This window comes from Primulina eburnea, chromosome 3, assembly GCF_022965805.1.
Source record: "Primulina eburnea isolate SZY01 chromosome 3, ASM2296580v1, whole genome shotgun sequence".
Taxonomy (NCBI): domain Eukaryota; kingdom Viridiplantae; phylum Streptophyta; class Magnoliopsida; order Lamiales; family Gesneriaceae; genus Primulina; species Primulina eburnea.
The window spans coordinates 21,519,315-21,543,942 of record NC_133103.1 but is presented as its reverse complement, the minus strand read 5'-3'; the positions used below and the strand labels follow the sequence as shown (position 1 = coordinate 21,543,942).

Sequence of the window (24,628 nt, the reverse complement as noted above, 5' to 3'; positions counted from 1 at the left end):
TGGAAGGTATATTGACATGAGATTATTGATATTGTCATTGCCAGACAGACTGTGAATTCAGGACTTCGACTGAGCCAGAAACCGACGAAAGAAAGGTATGAGTCAATGTGGTATTGGGAGATCGACTTGAGTCGGATTAGACTTGAGTTTCCCTAAATCACATACTTTACTTTATTGCATTGATTTGACTGATGTACTTGTTTTCTTGAATTATAGATAGCAGGTATCAGATGAGTAATCTTGTGACAGAAGTTCCTGATAGTGGTGGAATCGCCACGGGAACATTGCACGATGTCTCAAGATAATGATATTAGCGATAGAGCTACAGTCCATGACGGATAGGTCAGGACGCCAGATGTTTGGTTATATCGAGTAATAGGATTGGAATTCTTCTATTACGGAATTCGATATAGGAACACCATATTTGGTTATATCGAGTAATAGGAACGGAGTTCCTTCTATTACGGAATTCGATATAGGAACACCACATTTGGAAACCGGGATCCCTAGACTAGGATTGAGTCTAATCTGAATTGTAGAATTGTAATTATGTTTCAGATTGTGATACATATTACTGTTACCTGATTACATGCTTTATATTTGTTTATATGATTGCATGTTTCGTTGATTTATACTGGGATTTATTCTCACCGGAGTTATCCGGCTGTTGTCTTGTCTGTATGTGTACATGACAATAGGTGGGACAGGATCAGGGTCCAGGAGATGATGAGAGATCGTGATAGAGTGGAGACTTCGACTTGGATGTATCTAGGGTTTTGACACTTGATATTTAGATGTTGAACCTTAGTTTATTTTGGATGCATGCAGTACAGGACTTGTATTGTATTTTATACCGATATGTATATTAGTTTGATTTCACTACGTTCCGCATTTTTAAAAAAAAATTTAGACCATGTTTTATAATTGATTAATTAGTCCCAATGATGATTAAGAACTTGATTAGCGTCCGGGTCCCCACATTTACATTTAATTGTGGATTTAAATTCCAAATATTGTAAAAGATACTTACGATTTTCAACGATGTTATGGGTTGATTCTTGATTCATTGTAATTGGTGCATCAAAATCATTATTACCAAGATTAGACTCATCTGGGATTGATGATCTTTCATTGTCTTGTCTCCTTCGATAATTTGCACGACGGCGAGCCAATTCCATGTTCCTTGCATCCTCATTCATTGATCTTCGTCTGGTACGTTGAGCCAATCTCCAATTTATTTGTCGATCTGTTTAAAATATATGTATTTTGTAAGTGTTTTTCGCATCTAGCACACATTAAAAATATCACTTATAGACCATGTAAATATTTTTTGATCTACTTATCATACCCATGCTGGTTTGAAGTAGAAATGGAGGAATTAAATTCCATTCTTCTAATCTGGTAATTTGATCGACGTCGAGCAAGGTAAGATTGTCGTCGTTGTTGGTTCATAGAATGTATCCTTTCACGTTCGTTATGAGTTAGCATTTGTCGCCTTTCGTTGATGTAAGAGCTGGAGTTAGAATTTGTCATGTCCTATATATATAGAATTATAGACCAATAGTTAATGTACATATTAAAATAAAAAAAATAATAGTGGGATACATTTCAGAACAAAAGCGAGAATGGAGTGTTTAATGATTATTTTTATTGTTAATTGCATATATTATCACAAATAATTTGTTTATTACAATTGCATGTACCAAAAAACCCAAGCTTTGATGATGCTCAATTCAAGAATTTTAATTCCATAATGAAACTAATTGGAATATGAATACTTCAATTACAATAGACAAATATGCATTCGAATGATGGGAAGAGGAATTTGCTCGAAGTGAATTAAAAAAATAATATCAAAAAAGGTTTATGTACAATTTTATAAACAATAAATCGAATAAGGATTAAAAAAACAATAATGTTGAAGCAATATACTATTTGAGAAAAACAAAGTTGGAGATCCATCATATTATTTTTTTTAATAAAATACATCAAGCTATTGACAGAGGATCTTTAAACAAAACGAAAACAAATCATACAATTAATAACATATTAAACTCCATTATCTATAACGTTAATTTTCACACGAAATATAATTTAAAGGTGCTGGAAAATAAATCAAATAGTATTTGACGAATTATTATGTTATAGTTTAAATAGTAAATTCACTCCAGTATTATCTATTTTGGCATCACAATCATAGAGATCTAAATTGAAATTGAATTTTAAATTTATATATTGAACAAAAACCATAAAATTAAAAAGCTCGTGTAGTTATTTTTATTTTATTGCAAGAAAAAAAATAACATAAAGAAATTTATTTTTTTTCCGAAAATAAAATGAATTTAAAATTTTGAAGGCATGAATGAGATAATAAAATAAAAAAATTTAGATTTTCTTACGTGGTGTTGCAATGTAGAAGAACAATTCAATACACGTAGATGAGTTGAGACAATTGAGAGGTGGATGAAAATTTAACACCTTATAACATAAAAAAATTACAGATGATGATTTGGAGGAGATGGAAAAAAAATTAACCACAGTTATAGTATTTTATTGATATGATTGATATGTTTGACCTTTTCATAACATTCATTTTTGTTGAAGATGGAAAAAATGGAACTCACCGTAGGGTGTTGCAGCCAAACCACCGCCACTATGGAGGATGTGCTGGAGTTGGGGCGTTCGAAGACGACTATGGAGAGGATTGCTGGCGTCGAGCGTCTCAACCAATTGCTCGAAGTATCGATGAAGACCTAAACGGTGTTCGAGGTGATACAGCAGTAATCAAACTAAAATTAATTTAAATAGGGAAAAAATTGAAATCACCGTAAGCCAAACCACCGCCGCTAAGTAACGCTAGCTATTGCTACAATAATATATACATTCATCAGAATGTTTCCGAAGGGCTACGATTCTTCACGAATCTATGCTACTTTGGGGAACCCCTACTTTGGTTTCAAAAGTTTAAAGTTGTTGCTTCATAGATCTGTGAAATTAAGTATTTAATGGGATTTCACTGATCCAATAATCAAGATTACACACAGGCAGAACATTTTATTTTTCCATCATTTGGCGGTAAAAAGTAAAGAGGACAGAGCCATTCCAATCGACATTTTTGAGGTCGACATTCATGAGCTTGTATGTGCTCATTCTCGTATTTACCTTATGGAACCAAAGTTTTCTTAAAATTTCTCTGTGATCAGGCAATCCTTGAGAATACTTAAATGTGTGTATTTACATATCCTCTAGTAAATTAGTGTATATTGCTTCATGTCTTTTTCTTGGCTGCCTTACTCTCACACATTACATGGGTGATGGCTAGATCAACTCGGCTTTAGAGGGATTTCATTGCAGTTAGAACAGGATTCATAGCTCCACATCTTTTCACGTTATTTAACATCACATCTTCAAAGAAAAGCCCAACCCCGAAAAAAACAAAAAGAAAGATAGTATTTGTCCCTTTTTGCAACTTGTCCATTTATCCCTACAGAACCATTCGGCTACAAATTTTACTATCTGTAAAATTTAAAAGCTATATTTGTAACTTTTTAAAAATCTACTTCAAGATAGTAAAAGCCAAAAAGGTTTCAATTTGCAGCAAGAAAATGCTGGGCCATAACATACAAACAGTGCAGCCATAATGTACAAACATGAAAAGTAGGCAAACGATCCACTATATCAACCAGTGGTCCAACAAACAAAATAAAAGAAGAGAAAAGGGAATTAGGATTGAAAGAATTACCTGATTATGCGTCGATAGCGATGTGTGGACGTGACGATGTAGGGGAAAATCGAGGGACGAACCGAATTTGCCTGAGGATGGCGGTTGGCTCCTGTTATCAATGTACAGAATGGGTTCTCTCACAATTTCATTGAAGTGCCTCGTATCCTAATTTCTTATTGGCTACTTTGCACACGTATAAAATGTGAAAAAAATAAACAATTTTGATGTCATTGAATATATGAGTATTAGCATGAATATATGACTATTATCACATCAACACACATACAGTGGAGCAAATAAAACACGATAAATAATATGCCGTTACACAGTGATGAGAATAAAATAAATTTGAAGATGGAAAAAATGGAACTCACCGTAGGGTGTTGCATCCAAACCACCGCCACTATGGAGGATGCGCTGGAGTTGGGGCGTTTGAAGGCGACTATGGAGAGGATTGTTGGCGTCAAGCGTCTCAACCAATTTCTCGAAGTATCGATGAAGACCTAAACGGTGTCCGAGGTGATACAGCAGTAATCAAACTAAAATTAATTTAAATAGGGAAGAAATTGAAATCACCGTAAGCCAAACCACCGCCTCAATGGAGGAGGAGCGCGAGTTGGCGTGCTGGAAGGACACTAAGGAGAGGATGGCTGGAGTCGAGCGTGTCAATCAATTGCTCGAAGTATCGAGGAAGACCGTCGAAGTCATCCTGTTCAATGACGCTTTAAGTAGTGGGAGAAAAATAAACAAACATGGAGGAGGAAGCAACAACCACGATAGATTTGCGGGTGAAATCTGAGATACGGATTTGATTTGAGAGAATCTGATTTTCAGTTTTCAAAGAAACCGATGTATGCGTTGGATATGATGGAAAGAGATGGGAACGTGGGGGAGAAAGTCAAAGGAGATGGAGGGGCATTTTTGGATAAACAAAAAACAGACCAAAGACACCAAACAGTTTTTATAATGACGGGTAATATGACAACGTATGACAGAAGAAAAAGTGTCTTTTGAGACAACCAAATGATCACTTTGAAGTTAAATAAGTTCAAATTTTCATGAGCATAAATAATTTGAAGGACGTTTATACAAAATTACAAAACTTGATTATCTTGTTTGAAGAACGAATCAACATGAGATGACATAAAAACATTGCATCTAATTCTAGAAATAAATTTTCTTTTAGCAAAAGTTAAAGACAATGTACCTCTTTTTATTTAGGTTCAAGTGACAGAATAACATTGAATTTGTCAAAACATTTGACAGTTTTTAATGGTTCCAAGAATTATAAACTGGAGTATTGGATAAAAAAAAAGTTTGAACAGAACTCAATTCCCAACATAAAACAATAACAACAAATATAAAGCGATGGAATGAAGTTATTTAAAAACTAAAGGTTGTCATTAACATGTGAGAACTGGAGTTTTATAAAAAATAAAGGTTGTCATCAACTCAACCAAAGACAAAAAATAAATAAAATAGGACCATTTTGATTAATTGAATATGATGAAAAATATCTGAAAACATGTAAATTAACAAAAGAAGTCATACCTAAAGGTCTTAACTTTGCATCACTGTCGTAGTATAAATGAGACATGAGTTTTTTTAAAAAATTAAAGGTTGTCATGAAGACAGCCAAAGACAAAAATAAATAAAATAGGACCTTTTTGATACATTGAATATGATGAAAAAGATATGAAAAAATGTTAGTTATGAGAAACTGTAAATTATCCGAAGAAGTCATACCTAAAGGTCTCAACTTTGAATCACACTCAGGGTATAAATGAGTAATGAGTACACACTTTAGAGCACCCTGTTCAAATATTTTTTATTGCAATTGCATATATTATCACAAATAATTTGTTTATTACAATTGCATGTACCAAAAAACCCAAGCTTTGATGATGCTCGATTCAAGAATTTTAATTCCATAATGAAACTAATTGGAATATGAATACTTCAATTACAATAGACAAATATGCATTCGAATGATGGGAAGAGGAATTTGCTCGAAGTGAATTAAAAAAATAATATCAAAAAAGGTTTATGTACAATTTTATAAACAATAAATCGAATAAGGATTAAAAAAACAATAATGTTGAAGCAATATACTATTTGAGAAAAACAAAGTTGGAGATCCATCATATTATTTTTTTTAATAAAATACATCAAGCTATTGACAGAGGATCTTTAAACAAAACGAAAACAAATCATACAATTAATAACATATTAAACTCCATTATCTATAACGTTAATTTTCACACGAAATAAAATTTAAAGGTGCTGGAAAATAAATCAAATAGTATTTGACGAATTATTATGTTATAGTTTAAATAGTAAATTCACTCAAGTATTATCTATTTTGGAATCACAATCATAGAGATCTAAATTGAAATTGAATTTTAAATTTATATATGGAACAAAAAACATAAAATTAAAAAGCTCGTGTAGTTATTTTTATTTTATTGCAAGAAAAAAAAATAACATAAAGAGATTTATTTTTTTCCGAAAATAAAATGAATTTAAAATTTTGAAGGCATGAATGAGTTAATAAAATAAAAAAATTTAGACGTGATGTTGCAATATAGGAGAACAATTCAATACACGTAGATGAGTTGAGACAATTGAGAGGTGGATGAAATTTAACACCTTATAACATAAAAAAAATTAAAGATGATGATTTGGAGGAGATGGAAAAAAAAAATTAACCACAGTTATAGTATTTTATTGATATGATTGATATGTTTGACCTTTTCATAGCATTCATTTTTGTTGAAGTAACGCTAGCTATTGCCACAATAATATATACATTCATCAGCATGTTTCCGAAGGGCTACGATTCTTCACGAATGTATGCTACTCTAGGGAACCCCTACTTTGGTTTCAAAAGTTTAAAGTTGTTGCTTCATAGATCTGTGAAATTAAGTCTTTAATGGGATTTCACTGATCCAATAATCAAGATTACACACAGGCAGAACATTTTTTTTTTCCATCATTTGGCGGTAAAAAGTAAAGAGGACAGAGCCATTCCAATCGACATTTTTGAGGTCGACATTCATGAGCTTGTATGTGCTCATTCTCGTATTTACCTTATGGAACCAAAGTTTTCTTAAAATTTCTCTGTGATCAGGCAATCCTTGAGAATATTTAAATGTGTGTATTTACATATCCTCTAGTAAATTAGTGTATATTGCTTCATGTCTTTTTCTTGGCTGCCTTACTCTCACACATTACATGGGTGATGGCTAGATCAACTCGGCTTTAGAGGGATTTCATTGCAGTTAGAACATGATTCATAGCTCCACATCTTTTCACATTATTTAACATCACATCTTCAAAGAAAAGCCCAACCCCGAAAAAAACAAAAAGAAAGAGAGTATTTGTCCCTTTTTGCAACTTGTCCATTTATCCCTACAGAACCATTCGGCTACAAATTTTACTATTTGTAAAATTTAAAAGCTATATTTGTAACTTTTTAAAAATCTACTTCAAGATAGTAAAAGCCAAAAAGGTTTCAATTTGCAGCAAGAAAATGCTGGGCCATAACATACAAACAGTGCAACCATAATGTACAAACAAGAAAAGCAGGCAAAAGATCCACTACATCAACCAGTGGTCCAACAAACAAAATAAAAGAAGAGAAAAGGGAATTAGGATTGAAAGAATTACCTGATTATGCGTCGATAGCGATGTGTGGACGTGACGATGTAGGGGAAAATCGAGGGACGGACCGAATTTGCCTGAGGATGGCGGTTGGCTCCTGTTATCAATGTACAGAATGGGTTCTCTCACAATTTCATTGAAGTGCCTTGTATCCTAATTTCTTGTTGGCTACTTTGCACACGTATAAAATGTGAAAAAAATAAACAATTTTGATGTCATTGAATATATGAGTATTAGCATGAATATATGACTATTATCACATCAACACACATACAGTGAAGCAAATAAAACACGATAAATAATATGCCGTTACACAGTGATGAGAATAAAATAAATTTGAAGATGGAAAAAATGGAACTCACCGTAGGGTGTTGCAGCCAAACCACCGCCACTATGGAGGATGTGCTGGAGTTGGGGCGTTCGAAGGCGACTACGGAGAGGATTGCTGACGTCGAGCGTCTCAACCAATTGCTCGAAGTATCGATGAAGACCTAAACGGTGTCCGAGGTGATACAACAGTAATCAAACTAAAATTAATTTAAATAGGGAAGAAATTGAAATCACCGTAAGCCAAACCACCGCCGCTAAGTAACGCTAGCTATTGCCACAATAATATATACATTCATCAGAATGTTTCCGAAGGGCTACGATTCTTCACGAATCTATGCTACTCTGGGGAACCCCTACTTTGGTTTCAAAAGTTTAAAATTGTTGCTTCATAGATCTGTGAAATTAAGTATTTAATGGGATTCCACTGATCCAATAATCAAGATTACACACAGGCAGAACATTTTATTTTTCCATCATTTGGCGGTAAAAAGTAAAGATGACAGAGCCATTCCAATCGACATTTTTGAGGTCGACATTCATGAGCTTGTATGTGCTCATTCTCGTATTTACCTTATGGAACCAAAGTTTTCTTAAAATTTCTCTGTGATCAGGCAATCCTTGAGAATACTTAAATGTGTGTATTTACATATCCTCTAGTAAATTAGTGTATATTGCTTCATGTCTTTTTCTTGGCTGCCTTACTCTCACACATTACATGGGTGATGGCTAGATCAACTCGGCTTTAGAGGGATTTCATTGCAGTTAGAACAGGATTCATAGCTCCACATCTTTTCACGTTATTTAACATCACATCTTCAAAGAAAAGCCCAACCCCGAAAAAAACAAAAAGAAAGATAGTATTTGTCCCTTTTTGCAACTTGTCCATTTATCCCTACAGAACCATTCGGCTACAAATTTTACTATCTGTAAAATTTAAAAGCTATATTTGTAACTTTTTAAAAATCTACTTCAAGATAGTAAAAGCCAAAAAGGTTTCAATTTGCAGCAAGAAAATGCTGGGCCATAACATACAAACAGTGCAGCCATAATGTACAAACATGAAAAGCAGGCAAATGATCCACTATATCAACCAGTGGTCCAACAAACAAAATAAAAGAAGAGAAAAGGGAATTAGGATTGAAAGAATTACCTGATTATGCGTCGATAGCGATGTGTGGACGTGACGATGTAGGGGAAAATCGAGGGACGAACCGAATTTGCCTGAGGATGGCGGTTGGCTCCTGTTATCAATGTACAGAATGGGTTCTCTCACAATTTCATTGAAGTGCCTCGTATCCTAATTTCTTGTTGGCTACTTTGCACACGTATAAAATGTGAAAAAAATAAACAATTTTGATGTCATTGAATATATGAGTATTAGCATGAATATATGACTATTATCACATCAACACACATACAGTGGAGCAAATAAAACACGATAAATAATATGCCGTTACACAGTGATGAGAATAAAATAAATTTGAAGATGGAAAAAATGGAACTCACCGTAGGGTGTTGCATCCAAACCACCGCCACTATGGAGGATGCGCTGGAGTTGGGGCGTTTGAAGGCGACTACGGAGAGGATTGCTGGCGTCGAGCGTCTCAACTAATTTCTCGAAGTATCGATGAAGACCTAAATGGTGTCCGAGGTGATACAGCAGTAATCAAACTAAAATTAATTTAAATAGGGAAGAAATTGAAATCACCGTAAGCCAAACCACCGCCTCTATGGATGAGGAGCGCGAGTTGGCGTGCTGGAAGGACACTAAGGAGAGGATGGCTGGAGTCGAGTGTGTCAATCAATTGCTCGAAGTATCGAGGAAGACCGTCGAAGTCATCCTGTTCAATGACGCTTTAAGTAGTGGGAGAAAAATAAACAAACGTGGAGGAGGAAACAACAACCACGATAGATTTGCGGGTGAAATCTGAGATACGGATTTGATTTGAGAGAATCTTATTTTGATGTATGCGTTGGATATGATGAAAGGAGATGGGAACGTGGGGGAGAAAGTCAAAGGAGATGGAGGGGCATTTTTGCATAAACAAAAAACAGACCAAAGACACCAAATAATTTTTATAATGAGCTTAACTTTAATAAATAGTAAAAGATATTCCAATTCTCATTCCCGTCGAAGACTCGCATCTAGAAATTTCCGAGATCCAATCCCAGCCATCGATTAATCTACATAACCTATCCACACCGTTCAATAAATACTGCCTTTTACAACCCTCAATCAGCCGCCTCGCAATCTTCTATTATCGCCGCCTCGCTATGAAGCCCTAACTAGCTATTTAGCTCGCTCTTTTTTCTTAGATTTTCGCTTCGTTGATTCTTTTTGGTGAAAATTTCCTTTAATATTCTGTTGCATCGTGCGACGATCTGAGTTTCGATCGTGGATTTGAAACTAATGGTTCTCTACGATTTTAACCGTTTCTCGGGCCTTTCTTTCGGTTCCGTTCTTGATTTCGATCGATCCTGCTCGGGAGATTTGTGGAGGATTTCGGCTGAACGATGAAGGTAGTTTACGAATCTACTCGTATTATCCATGGTCTTTGATGAAGGTATTTTATGACTGTTTTGTGTTTTGTAATATCTTTTTACCCTATGTAGAGATGATCTATGGCTGAATTGATGATGGTTTATGCCACAAAGGCCTCTGGCGAGTTTTCATTTCGGAATTTCTTGATTTTTGGTTGTTTGATTCTTATTTTTGCCTTTTTGCTATAGCTTACGTCCGTGATCTTATATTTTTCGTGTTTTGATTGATCTTAAATCCTTAGGTGATCTTTGTTCGACGACAAGGTTTTTGAACTGTACTTCTCTCACCGGATTCAGCCTTTTTCTCCCGTCTCAGAAACAATCGTTGCGTGGAGGATTTATGCAGTGGAATAGCGAATACCATGCGGTTTGAGAAAGTTTTTAACAAATAATTGTGTTTAATTGCATGTTATTGCTTCAATATCATCGTTGTGTGATTTGTTGTGAAAGAATGGTGAGGAAATAGTCGTGTAACATGGCGATCGCTTGTCGATTTTGACCTTTGCCATGATGGGTGCGCTCGCATGGCAGGTCGCGAATTCAATAAAAAAAATGTTTTTTTTGTTTTGGAGGGGAGATGGTACGGGAAATTGCCCGACTCTCCTCTCTCGTGCGCGTTGTGTCTTTTTTCTCTCTCTCTCTGTTCTTGCCATTTGCTTTTGTTTCCTTCCATGGTGTTAATGGTGCGTATCCGGCAATCTATCCCGCAGTTTGGCCTTGAATGGGATACTGATTACAACTAATCAAACTCTATCCCAATCCATTCATTACCAAACTGAATCTCAATTTTTGCGAGGAAAGAAGTAAGAAAGCAAACAAGGATTCTATCACCCAAAGTATCAACGAATTCAAAGGTATATATCAGCTTTCCTTTGTATCATGTTTGATATATCACCCAAAATGTTCCCATCTAATTTTTTTTTTGCAATTTTCACACATTAATTTGTCTAATAAATTTATGATAATTGGATTCACAAAAATGAAACTTCGTGTCTTTGTATGTTTAACTTATTATTATCAAATTCAGAACAATGAGAAGGATATGTTTAATTCATTATTATCAAATTCAGAAGAGTGAAGGACGTTGTACAGTTACAGCCATAACAATGTTGTTGGACTTTTTCAGTTCTTGGAAATTTTTTATACCATTTTAGCTTTAAAATTGGAATATGAGGTTTTCCATCTACAGGCATCCTGATGGGGTAAATGTTAATCATGCAATCCAAACAGTTCTGCTACACTTTCTTCTTGCAGTAATCACAGCAACTGTGTTTGTTGGTCATCGTCTGATCTACAACGCTAATTTTGTTCTATTAACTAGTCCGTGTTTTACATACGCATCGGTGTTTACATTATGCTTCTGATGTTTGGCATTGCGTATCATATTTATTCATTTCGTCATACATTTCCAAGTTCTGCGAATTTTCTTTTGTACATTCGAAACTATATCAATTAAGCTAATCAATTAAGCCACTGAAACTTTTGTTGCACTCTGAGCTATCAATGGTCAATATGCTGTAATGTAGAATATATATTAAAGGAAAGCTTTGTCTTGAAAGTTTCGGAGGCATCTGTCGATTGTAATAGATCAGCAATCTTCGCTCTGTGGCTTGCCAATTGACCGCTGGAGCCTGGCCATGAATTACTTTCACGTTTTTGTACTTGTGGAACTGCTGTCACCGGTGCATGTTTATTATGAGATTTTGCTGTTGTGGTGGTTGGAAGATCAGTATTTTTGAATTGCTTCTTTACCTTGATTCAAACTGTCCGCTTCATCCATTGAGCTAAGAAAGATATTTGGTGAATATTAGTTTGCTACTTGAAGAAAGAACTTGGTTCATCTATTGAAATTTGTAAAGAAAGATGGTTGCGCATGATGCAGAACTTTGTCGTCAAATGATTCGAGGAAGCGCAATTATTTTTAGGTTATGTTGCGGTGTCTGGTGGACAGGGAGGGCTATCGTAACAAGGTTCTTGGAGGTGAATATGCTTCTTGATATATGATTCGATGTTTCAATTTATGTTGCCGTGTCCTTTTGTTTTGGCTATTCATTATTCGGAATGATTCTGTTTCGATTTAGTTACGTTAAATTTTACCTGTGGAAACTTGGTACATCAAGACCTAGGGCTCGAATGATCCTCCGAAATTCTGTCTTATTTGGACTCTGATTTTTGTGGATCGGACATATAATTTTTTCTGGATCATAATTTTTTTAAAAGCATAATTGGTTTTTAGCTCAAGAGAGAAGCTGAATAATGCATCGAAAATGGTTAGCAGATGGATAAAATATCCAAATTCATATGTAAAAATACTATAATTATTTTTAAAATTAAATTATATTATATGATACCATGTAAGATAGACTTTATGTTATATTATCGTACATCATGTTGTGAGAGCCAATTTTTTTCTTTTTATGAACTTTTAAATGCTAAAATTAAACCTTATTTTTTAATTTTAAACCCAGAAATTAGTTAATTTAAATGATTTATGAATTTTGCTTTTTAAAGTTAAGTATCAAATTTTAGGTGAATCAAAAGATTTAAAAGAATCTTATTAGCAAATTAAAAATTAAGAGATTTAATTTTTGAGCGTGGTTTTTAATGTTTTATTAATAATTTTATTTTTTTTAATTAAATTGCTATGTTAGCATTATATTAAATTTGCATGGTTTTTGGAAAAAAAAATGATAAACCCACTTACACCCACCAATTGTGCGCACACACACTAAAGAAACCTAGGGTTTTTGGCTCCCTAGATGCTACCACCACTTCTCCTCTCCTGTATTGATACTTTAGTTAGTTTTTTTTACAAGTTCTGTCAAGGAAAAACATTTTGCGATCGTTTCCCGTTTATCCTCCACGTTGTTTTGCACCGATATTCGTTTATTCGAGCTTTTATACGTAAAGACATGTTCTACATCTTTCTTGACGCATCAATCTTGTTATATACTGCTATTTGATAATACTTATGCATGAAAAACGTTTTTATATATGAAAGATTTGAATCAAAACATATATTTGTATGCTGAATTTTGTTTTGTGCAAGATCTTTCAAGAGTTCGTGAGTTTTTGTTGCGTAGGCGTCGTGTGGATCGTTCGGATATTATTTATCAGTCTTTAAAGGGTCGGAAGTGGTCTAGTCCCACGAAGAATATGTGGAGCACAAGATGTCGCATCGATGCGCATGGGGGCTGCTCTTCAGGTTCGGGTGGTTGGGGGCAGGTTCGGGCTGGGCTAGGACAACGTGTTAGGTTGCTGGTCAAAGTTGAGTTGAGTCCCGAGTCGTGAGGGTAAGTCGCAAGTGGTTTTATTTAATTCGAGAGTCGTATGGGTAAGATGAAAGTTTTTGGGATGTTTTTGAATTGTAAGTTATAAGTGGTGGCACCGGGTGCGGGGGTCGATCCAAAGAGGTCCACGACGTTCTTAAATAAATATAATATGCAAAAATATTATTTTTGAGTTATGTAAGTTGTCTTGTGGCCAATACGAGTTTGGAACAGGAGAACTGTGTCTGGGGACTTTTCCAATTTATGTTATGAGTATCTTATGATTGGTAGTTAATATCCAGATCAAGGGCTATGATGATCCTTGTCGGACAAGCGTTGTGGTGTTAGTTTGATCAAACAAATTATGTTATGGTGCCACATTTCAATGAGCAAAACTTTACGCAAAATGATTATGTTTATGTTATATCAAACATGAAGCACGTTTATGAAATTATTTATGCAGGGAAGTCACGTAGTATTTATTTATGCCTAGTTATTTTACGTATTAATTTTGTTTAAATCACATTTTTGCTTTTATTATGTAGTATTTGCTACTTACAGTTTATGCATACGGAGTCTTTAGACTCATTGGGCTTGATTGATGCAGATGACATTGTTGAGGAAGCTGGAGGTGATGATCAGTGAGCAAACTCGGGATTTAGGCAGTGCACGCCCGATGACCTTCCAGTTTATGAGTGTTAAAACTGATTTAGTACTCTGATTTATTTTGTTTACTCATGGTTGAGAACAAATTATTTTGTTGGTTCATTGGGAATATTTTATGGACGTTGGCGTGGATGTTTTTTTTATGCCTCAAAATAATCAGCATCTGAATTGTTTATTATTTTTGTTTCAAATTTTGTTGGTTTAATTACTGAAATTTTCGAAAATGATGTGTAGGTTTTTATTGAGTGTAAAATTTAAGAATTAATTAGATAGAAAAATTTTATTTTTCGCATATTTTAAGTAGTATAGTAAGTATATGTCGTTACAGTTGGTATCAGAGGAAAGTAATGATAAAAAGGTTGTGCCTACTGTTGGTTGCGAGTAGCTCAGGAAGTCACGCCTCAAGTTTGTATGTTTTTACAATTTTAAATGTAAGAAGTATTAAAGTGCGAGTTTATTTAATTGCATGTTTAAATTTTGAATAATATTTAATTTGTTATATAAATATTATTATTGTTATGTATGTTGGTTATGTGTTGGGTTTGATTATGGAACAGTATGCCTCCCCGACGTATGATTGATCGCGAGGACCGTGGGGCTCGCGAGGAGGAGATAGCTTACCTTCCACGTCCACCGCCAGTTACAATCCCTACTCTCTCTCCTCTAAGGAACTACTAAGCAACATGATTGATTTTGTCCACGAAAGTCTCTCAAAGAAAATTGACTTGGTACCAGATCAACTAGTTGAAGTTTCGGATCAAGTCAGTTCAGCAGTCCTTCTCCTCACTGGATCAGCAGGTGTTGACAAAAAAGGGGACGAAAGCTGACAACAGCAATGGGGAGTAGCAGCAAGAAAAGGACTGAACCAGACAAACCAACTGACAAAGGAACAGCTGAGAAGAAGTCCAAGAAATGATCAAGAGTCCTAAGTCAGTTGATAGTCTATTGGACATCTGTATTTTTTTTTTCATTTTGAAATGTATGTACGAATCTGTACTTACCTCTTTCAAACTCAATGAAAAATCTTTTCTGATTATGTACTAATCTGTATATTATTTTATCTACAATCAATTTCTTCATCAGGTTAATCGGTTCATCAGTCCAAGGCATCTAAGTTTTGTCAAATGCCAAAAATAGGGAAATTATTGGAATATTATAAGTTTCAGAGTTTGAAAAATATACTTGCAAAAGAACTGAAGGACCAAACTGATCGGAAAAATAGTAATTGAAATAAGATATAAATCCAATGACGTAAAATTTCAGTTAACTAATCGATATTTAAAACTGAAAAATTCGATTAACTGAACTGAGAGAGTCCTCGTCAACTGAAGTATCCCGAATTGAAATAATATCACTTTGGACTGAAAATGTCCAGCTAAACTGATATGTTGATCAGTTGACTCTTGATCAGTTAGCCATGACATCAGTTGATATATCAGACGACAGACAGACAGTTCGTAAACAAGCAAAACAGATGTAACAGGCCAAAACAATCTGATATTTCGTACTACTGTTAGATAAAGTCATCAGCTTGAACTAAACGACGATTCATCGAATATTTGTCATTCCATTCAATACGACCGTTGGGATCGAAGACTATATATAGCTGATCAACTCAGTTGAACACAAGATGGTGAACATATTGAACACACTATTGAAGATCATCGATCAATTGCAATACTCTCTTCAAGCATTTTTTAAATCTGCAAATCGCATACTTACGCTCTTATTTTCATTTTATTTATTCATAGCAGTCAGGCTACTTGTTAAGAGCGAATAAGTTTTATGAATGTAAAGAATTTGAAAAAAATAAAAGTTTCAGTTTGGAAGTGTATAAATCCAACTGAAGTGGATTATAACAATATGTTGTGATACATCAAAGTCTTTTAGTGAAAAAAATATCCTTGAGATGGGAGAGGTCATGTATGAGCACTTGAAGACTCCGAATATCCATAAAATTCATGTGTTCTAGTTGATTAGTTATTCAATTTTCACAATATTCTACACTGGTATTCAATCTATATTTCACTCTATTTCCGCACTATTATTAATTGACTGATTTATTTCGACATACAAGATTTCAGGATCAGTCATATAAAAGACTGATTCATCCCTCAAAAGATAATAAAAAGCCCGATGTTTATTCGACCCCCTTTCTAAACACTCTGATTATATTAACCGATCATATCGCTGGTTGAGCTCTTAGAATGGCCTGATAATCAACGGTTGGATTGGTGAGATTTTCAATCACTTGCATATGAGAATCAGAAGGTTTTATTGCACTTCTAAATTACCATATCCGAACTGGTCAGATTGTCCTGATAAATAATTGGATCAACTTTTATTTATGTTTCGTTCAAAGTGGTTGGCAATGATTCTACCTTAGAATGGACGTCTTCATCGATCTGGTCTTGCATCATTGGAGAAAAAAATGGTCCATATATGACTGGTCAAACTCAAATTGTGAGAGTGACATAACCAATTCATCCATTGAGCTTAACGGAATCTCTGGGAGATCTTCATTTTTAACATTCGAGGGAGGAACAGTTGTAACACATTATGCCTTATTTTCTATTTCGGTGGCTTGAATTTGTTCTGACATTACTACCTCCTCAACAGCCGGAACCTCTGCCACTTTTAGGAGTTCATACTCCGGCCTCTTCACTTTAATCATCATTGACAGAGTCGGCATCCATTTCGATCTGACCGATGACCGCTGCATCATCCTTGGCAGTAGGTCCATGAGCGGTAAAGTCTCTCCTTTCTCTTGGATTAATTACCATAAGACACTTTTTTCAGCTCAAGATCTATGAATTCTCGCCGTCGGAGAGCTTAAGAGATAACACATGTCTCCGCCCATAGCAGAATCCCCTGTTCCATTGTTGTTATCTCTTTATAGCGAAAATCGAAAATTTCGAAGATCAAAATTTCTACTAATCTATTTTTGGCAGCTGTCAGTTTTGTGAATTCCCTCATCAAAACATGTAATTCCTATCTCCTTACTCAATTAGCACTTAAGTTAACTTCCACTTGTTTCATCATATGCAATCAACTTATAAACTCATTTATAAGCATTTTTTTATCTCTATTAAACTATATTCGCCAAATTCAATTTCGTGAACTTAGAATATCTTATTGGGAATGCAGAATCTGATACTAATATGATCATCAATGGTCCATGAATACTTATAGCTGCAGGTTTACACCTCCTTGTGATTTAGAATAACATTTATTCTTATTCGGGCTTACCCTAATTTGCCACATTCTTTTCATCAACCTCTTGATTAAAAATGTCAGAACTCAAGTTTGACTGCACTAATCAGATCATGGTAAAAGCATCTAATAGCATCGTCTCATGATCCTCTAGGTATCAATGATAGTTCCTGCATTAAAATTATGTTATGGTAAGCGTAAAGTACGGCCCTTTTGACTCATAAATAAATCACAATCGAAACTGCAACCATTGATATACGGAGAGTTGCATAAGAATTCAATAACGATGTGATATATCTTAGTAATAATAGTTATATGTTATGTGCAACTGAAGAAACATCTTTCCAAAATGAACATGTCTTACTATGGCCATAGTTTCCTTGTACTATTAATTCATCAGATCACATAGGATATCTTCACTCATAGGCAAACAGTGAATCCCCGAATACAATGTATTTGCTCCTACGTATTTCAAAACTACACCCACCTCATGACCCCTCAATGGAGACGGTAAACAGATCAAAGTGCATGCTAGTACGTATATCCTCTATGTTGTCATTGGCTAAAGGATTAATGGTGTTCAAACGTAACTGCGTACTATTCCACTCGATAAATGATAAGAATTTGGACAGTCCGATGGAAGGTTGTACAGTGAATCTTCAAATGATCATCTATCTGTATGAATGAACATCTCCATGCCATTACCAATGAAACGTTACGTTTAAATAACAGATGTTAGTCTCAAACTCGAGCGACCTTTAACATAATTTTAGGCTGCTGATTCAATTGGGAACTTGTTTAGAATATATGATACACTTCCTAATGAGTTTCGTGATCTTACGTTGTGAGACAGACATCATGATACATATTATTTGTTCAAGAGTTTTATCTATGCAGCTTGCATGTGTATATAGATAAATAAATGTCATAATTAGATAAAACCGTAAAATATTATTAAAATAAAGATCGATTTTACATTAAAGTCAATAAAGTCCTGTAACGTTCAAAAATCAACCAATGTAAACCACATGCATGCAAACGATTTAAATTGCTTACTTGATTTACTTATCGATTTTAAATCCTTACATGATGAATACTATATGATTAAGGGTCTAATTGCATGATTTTATGAAAAATGTAGATTTAATCCGAATATTCGATAATAGGATGAGAAAGGAGACCGGGGACGATAAAGATAAAATAAATATTTTCAAGGCTTATTAATATAACTAAATATGATTAAATTTTTATAAAAATGGTAGAGTTAAAATTATTTTATGAGACGAGCTTAATTTTATCCGGGAAACCAATTTTGGCCAAACGAAGAACTTTTAAAAGGCCAAAATTATCATTTTTGAAAACTAATATTTATAAACTTTTATTTTTCAATTAAATAGATGTTATTGAGCCTAAATTACCTAAGATTAATAGGCCCAATTGCTCCTAAATTTAAAGGCCCAAAATCTAAGCCAATTAACATGCAAATTAAAATCTATAAAATAGAAACCTATTGTCTTTTGTACACCATATCAGCCGAAACACACACACACACACACTACACACACATTTTCAAAAAAATCAAAGGCAAAAACAAGGATTCTTCGTCGCTCGTTCGTCCTTCTTCGCTTCTCACGCCAACTATCGTATATTCGAGCGTTCTAAAACTTAAAGGCACACTTTTAAATTTTTTTGATGTACCATTAAAGTCATAATATTCATTCTTTTACGTATTTTATCATGAAAATTATTTGAATACAAATCTCTTAACGTTTTGATGATTATTGTTAAAGTTTTGACGTTTTACGATTCGTTTGTGAACGTTATGAATTCTAATGAACATGCTGCCAATATAGAATGATTAAGGGCTAGGAAAAGTGTCGTTTAAGGGGCAACACGAGGGCTGGACGAGCATGTGAGGGTTGTGCATGGTGAAGGGCCGTGACCTAGGGTTTCATGAGGGTTAAGGCTCAGTCATGGGAGTTTGGGCGAGGGGCTGCGTGTAAAGGTTAGATCTGGTCAGAGGTTGTCTCAATAAGGTCTGGTGCAGTCGTGGAAGGGTCCCTAGGCAGGCTATATGCTGGCTTGGGAAAGAGGGAAGAGTTCATAAACCCTAGGACTCCTCCCATGCACGCGCATGGCGTGATTCAGCAGCAAGGGGCTTGCGGCTGGTTTAGGGGCGTAGGCTGGTCTAGTAGGATCTAGGGAGGATGGCTTGGGGTCGAGGCTTTGTCTGGTGCAGCATGGTGCATGGTGGCTCGATGAGGGAGGGTCGCGGCTAGGAGTTCATGCATAAGGGTGGTTCGCGTGGGCTGGGGCTGGTGTGCTGGTACAGGAGGGTTCATGTAGGATCCAAGAGGGTCAAGGTTAGGTCTGGTTCTAGGGGGCTGGAGGGTGGCTCGGTGTTTGGGAGTCGTGGCATGACTTAGAGCTTATGGTTCGAATTGACTAGTATCAAAGGAAATGGTTGGAACCATGGGTCACGAGGGCTGGTTCGTGGCTCACATGGGTATTTTAAGTATGAAAAGTTTATAATTAAATTTTGGGAATAAAATATTAGTATTGAAATAATTCGGGATTAAAACGCTTCACGATTTATTAATTAAGGAAATAAATCGAAAGGCTCGGGTTTACATCCAAGAAAAATATAAGAAATTAATTTTAAGCTTATATGATGGTTTGGATAGGCTCGAGTCGATAAAAGTAAGAAAACGTTAAAATCGAGAATTTTAGAGTCCAGGGTAAAAATCGTCATTTTACATCCCGTGTAGCACGAAAGGCTTGGCAGTGTCCCGAAGAATCATAATACATGCTAAATGATATTTAAAATGTTTATGATGAAATTATGAAATTTTATGATGCATGATAAAGTTGTATGATTTTCCTTGTTAAAATACTTTTTTTTTCGAATGTGAAAAAGATACGATATTTTGGATTAAAAAGAAAAAGAAAAAAATTTTGAAGGATGTGAGCTGTGACATAAAGGATATGATATATGATTTTTGGGAATATCGTGAGGGAAAAGGCCCAGAGGGGGCCCGTTTACGGGAGAAGGCCCCAGAGGGAGCCCAACGATCGTATTTCCATTTTACATCAGTGCCTAGTGTCCGTTCCCATGCAAAATGGTGAGCTAAGACTGATCAGTAGACCATAAGATACATCTAATCAGTTTCAAGGATCAAACTTCACCCAAAATGATAAATAATTGAAAGCTTTACGATTTGACGATTAAATTATGCTTATAAATTTATGCTAGCTTATTTTGAATAAAAGTATGATTTTAATGCATGTGGTTGTATATGTATTATTTATTTATTCATGTTTAGAACGCGCTGAGTCATTAGACTCACTAGGTTTGAATGTTGCAGGTGAGGATGAGGTTGAGGGAGGCGCTGATGCTTAAGTAGATCGAGGTCGGCAATACACTCCCGCTGGACATTTATTTTCCACATTAGCTTGATAGTTAAAGTTTTAAAGATTTTGATAATGATTTATTAGATATTTTTACGCTTTATTTTGAAGTTAGTTTTGATCATGTTAAAAAGTAGAAGTTGGATTTTTGTTAATTGACGATTTAGGGATTTTATGCACTTGAAATTTTTAATGTTAATTTAAGTTTTTGGTTATGAAATGTTGAGTTAATGAAATGAGAACTTCGAATTTTATTCTTCAAGAAGAAAAAAATTTAATAGGATTTTAAAGTTAAAAAATAGTGAACGTTTTAAGTCCTTTGGCCCATTTGATTCTCCAATTTCTTGGTGCTGCTACTTTTGTTCTGCGTGTGTTTCAAATGGGCCAAAGGACTTGAACACAGACTCATCAAATCAGTTACACAAGTGACGAATGGAAGCTGATCAGACGACAACACTAAGCAGTTCGGGGGAAGAGGACTGCCAAAAACAGAACTGGCAGAACACATTAACTCTGATGAGTGAAAAGGATCTGAAGGAGATACTAATAAAAAGTCAGCTGTTCCTTAATGCTAAAGAGGCAATGTTCAAGTTAAACATACCTTTCAGCTTTCTTCATGCTGGGGATCCAAGTGACGAAGTCGCGAAGAAGAGGCTCATATTGGAATGTGGATATGAAATTAATGAATATAAAAGCAAGGAGGTATCAAGTCACATATCATCCCTATACGTACGAAGTGTGCTATGCGAAAGTCCTTGGATGATTTGGTCAAGATACAGTGAAAAGATTTAGAAATTATAAAGCTATATGGTGGGAATCGGCCGTGAAACTGATGAAGCAGGCTACCTTATATGACATGCTCCACAAAGACATCCATAATGAGGCACCGGATGTGAACAGCGCATGGGCCTTTGAATGGAACAAAATGATGATGTACATGTTCCTTGAAATGGAAGATGTCATAAAGGACGTGGAGAGGTACATGATGAATGGATTGCTGGATGAGATCATCCTTGCAACACTTTAGAGTGAACTGACTTTGTAATCAGTCAACACATATACAAAAATAAACGTTATCATAAAACAAGGAAAAAAAGAGGAGTGAAAAATTAAACAAACAAATATTGTATCTTGTTAGAGATTTTTCTCAAAATCATGTTTTTACGTATACATGAACAATATGCGGAAGCTTAAATCGAGTGTTACCTCCAGCCATTGAAAATTTTGATTTCTCTGATTTTCTTCGCGGTTGATGCCTTCTAAGCACTCCACCCTCTCAATAGATGGTGTAAATTTTTCTTATGAGGTGTGTGCTTAGGGACCTCAATTGCTCTATTTATAGGCGTTTCTCATACCATCGACGAGTTTATCGGGAGCCAAGATTCAGAAGAAGAATCGTGTAAGCATCTAAATTTTCTTGGCCGTCGCCAATTTCAATTTGTACACGCTACTTCTTTTAACATGTGTCATATTTCTTACATTCTCCCACTTGACACATATATCTCATTTACCATAGTAGAAAACAGAATACATGAATCATGGCGATAGTTCCTCTAGAAGCGAGTATTATCTTCCATGTATCACAATGCATTATGTATCTCAAACTGTATAACTTAATGAATAAACCTTATGTTTATTCAAGGTCCAACTTTATTGATATTTCTCGAATCGAATGTGTGCACAAAAAATATGAGAAAATATCACATCATAGTTTCATGAACTTTGTTCTTACAACAAAATTACATAAAGGAACCAAGTCTCATTCTTTCTGTATGATCCTTAAATTTCAATGGTGACATGCCCTTAGTCAAAGGATCCGCAATCATCAATTCAATACTAATGTGCTCGATAAGTAACTTCTTATCTTTAACACGTTCTCGTATGGCTAAATACTTAATGTCGATGTGCTTGCTTTGACTACCACTTTTGTTATTTTTAGCCATAAAAACAGCAGCTGAATTGTCACAAAATATTCTTAATGGCCTAGATTTAGAATCCATAATTCTAAGCCTGGAAATGAAACTCTTCAACCATACACCATGTGAGGTTGCCTCAAAACAAGATACGAACTCAGCTTTCATAGTGGAAGTAGCAGTCAATGTCTGTTTTGCACTTCTCCAAGATACAGCTCCACCAGTTAGCATGAAAATATATCCTGAAGTGGATTCTCTTGAATCAATGCCGTCAGCGTAGTCTGAATCAGAGTATCCAATTACTTCCAAATTCTCAGTTCGTCTGAACATAAGCATATAATCTTTGGTCCCTTGAAGGTACCTCATGACTTTCTTTGCAGCTTTCCAATTGTCTAAACCTGGATTACTCTGATATCTTCCCAACATCCCAACAACAAATGCAATGTCAGGTCTAGTGCAAACCTGAGCATACATCAAGCTTCTGGCAGCAGAAGCATAAGGAATGTTTTTCATTTGTTCCCGCTCTAGATCATTCTTTGGGCATTGTCTCAAATTGAATTTATCGCCTTTCACAACGGGAGCTATACTTGGTGAACAATCTTTCATCCGATATCTCTCTAAAACTTTGTTGATATAGGTTTCTTGAGACAGACCTATAGTACCTCGAATTCTGTCTCTATGTATCTTAATGCCAATGACATAAGATGCATCACCCATATCCTTCATATCAAAGTTTTAAGAGAGACATTGTTTCACCTCATATAACAAACCCTTATCATTGGTTGCAAGTAATATATCATCCACATATAGAATAAGGAAACAAATCTTGCTCCCACTGATCTTCTGGTGTATACATTGATCCATGGGGTTCTCAAAAAATCCGAATGAAGAGATAACATCATGAAATTTTAAATACCATTGACGGGAAGCTTGTTTCAATCCATATATAGATTTCTTAAGCTTACAAACCAATTTCTCACCATTACTAGAGAAGAATCTGTAGAAGGCCTAAAAATCCGTGTTTGAAAAATTTGCGGAAAATTAAAAATTTTCTTTTTAAAATAATCAAAATTGCCTCATTCACAAAATCAACTGATAGATCAAGTGTAAATGTTCAAAATAGCAGCGGAAGAAATTATTACTCGCCAAAATAACAAGTTAAAGTATTCAACAACTGATAAAATGTTTGAGCAAAAAAAATGGCAAGTGCTGTAAATGAGGTCCTCGGGTGCCACTACTGCCGACCCAAGCTAACTAACTGGTCCCCGCCCTCGGCCCCGACATCATCAGTACCTACAAAAATCAAGTCTAGTGAGCCTAAAGACTCAGTATGCATATATCGTAAATAACAAACAAATAAATAGTAAAATTTTGCATGGGATAATAATATCATGTCATGAGGCATAATGTGAAAATAACTTGTCATGAGCAATTATAATACGTGCATAACTGAACTGAAAATCATAGTGAAAATGTTTGCTCCTTGGAGCCCTGTACTGAAATAGCATGTAATAATTTTCTGGTGAGATTATGGTCTACGCAAGTGGTCCATGAACTGAACTGAACTGAGCTGACCGGTAACTGGCGACCGGGTTTAATAATGTACGTCTGATCACACTACTGCCACAGTATACTGGGTGAAACAACTGAACTGACCGGTAACGGGCGACCGGGCCGGTAACTGGCGACCAGTTTTAATCATGATAGTAAAGTGACCACAAGCAATATCGCATAAATCTCAAAATGAATATTTTTGCACGTAATATAATTAATTAACATAATTAAATATCCTGCAATAATTTTACTGAATGGATTGGATCGCTCCCAGGCTCGCTGCAACCTACGTATGCCATGAAAATATGCAATAGCTTTTACTTGACCAAACTATGCAATTAAATCCA

At 35.2% G+C, this 24,628-nt stretch overlaps 1 protein-coding gene and 2 long non-coding RNA genes across 7 annotated transcripts; 1 reads left to right on the top strand and 2 right to left on the bottom strand.

The window, feature by feature from the left end:
• Window positions 1-3,747: 3,747 nt before the first annotated feature.
• LOC140828411 (uncharacterized) lies at window positions 3,748-9,656 on the bottom strand. Its single transcript, XR_012117183.1, has 3 exons — window positions 9,224-9,656; window positions 8,868-8,958; window positions 3,748-3,833 (listed from the first exon to the last, which is right to left on the bottom strand). It is a non-coding gene; the product is annotated as an uncharacterized lncRNA (long non-coding RNA).
• Window positions 9,657-9,945: 289 nt separating this feature from the next.
• Window positions 9,946-15,131, top strand: LOC140827301 (uncharacterized). 5 transcript variants are annotated; one of them, XR_012116943.1, is made up of 5 exons: window positions 9,946-10,281; window positions 10,501-11,112; window positions 11,448-12,238; window positions 13,308-13,551; window positions 14,135-14,336. It is a non-coding gene; the product is annotated as an uncharacterized lncRNA (long non-coding RNA). The 5 variants fall into 5 exon arrangements; XR_012116942.1 differs by lacking the exons at window positions 13,308-13,551; window positions 14,135-14,336 and adding an exon at window positions 14,751-15,131 and having other exon boundaries at window positions 9,947-10,281; XR_012116941.1 differs by lacking the exon at window positions 13,308-13,551 and having other exon boundaries at window positions 9,947-10,281.
• A 7,422-nt stretch (window positions 15,132-22,553) lies between these two features.
• LOC140827086 (secreted RxLR effector protein 161-like) lies at window positions 22,554-23,444 on the bottom strand. The gene is made up of 2 exons (XM_073189693.1): window positions 22,846-23,444; window positions 22,554-22,737 (listed from the first exon to the last, which is right to left on the bottom strand). The coding sequence occupies exons 1-2, from the start codon at window positions 23,442-23,444 to the stop codon at window positions 22,554-22,556; spliced, it is 783 nt and encodes a 260-aa protein (XP_073045794.1).
• Between the last annotated feature and the right edge of the window lie 1,184 nt (window positions 23,445-24,628).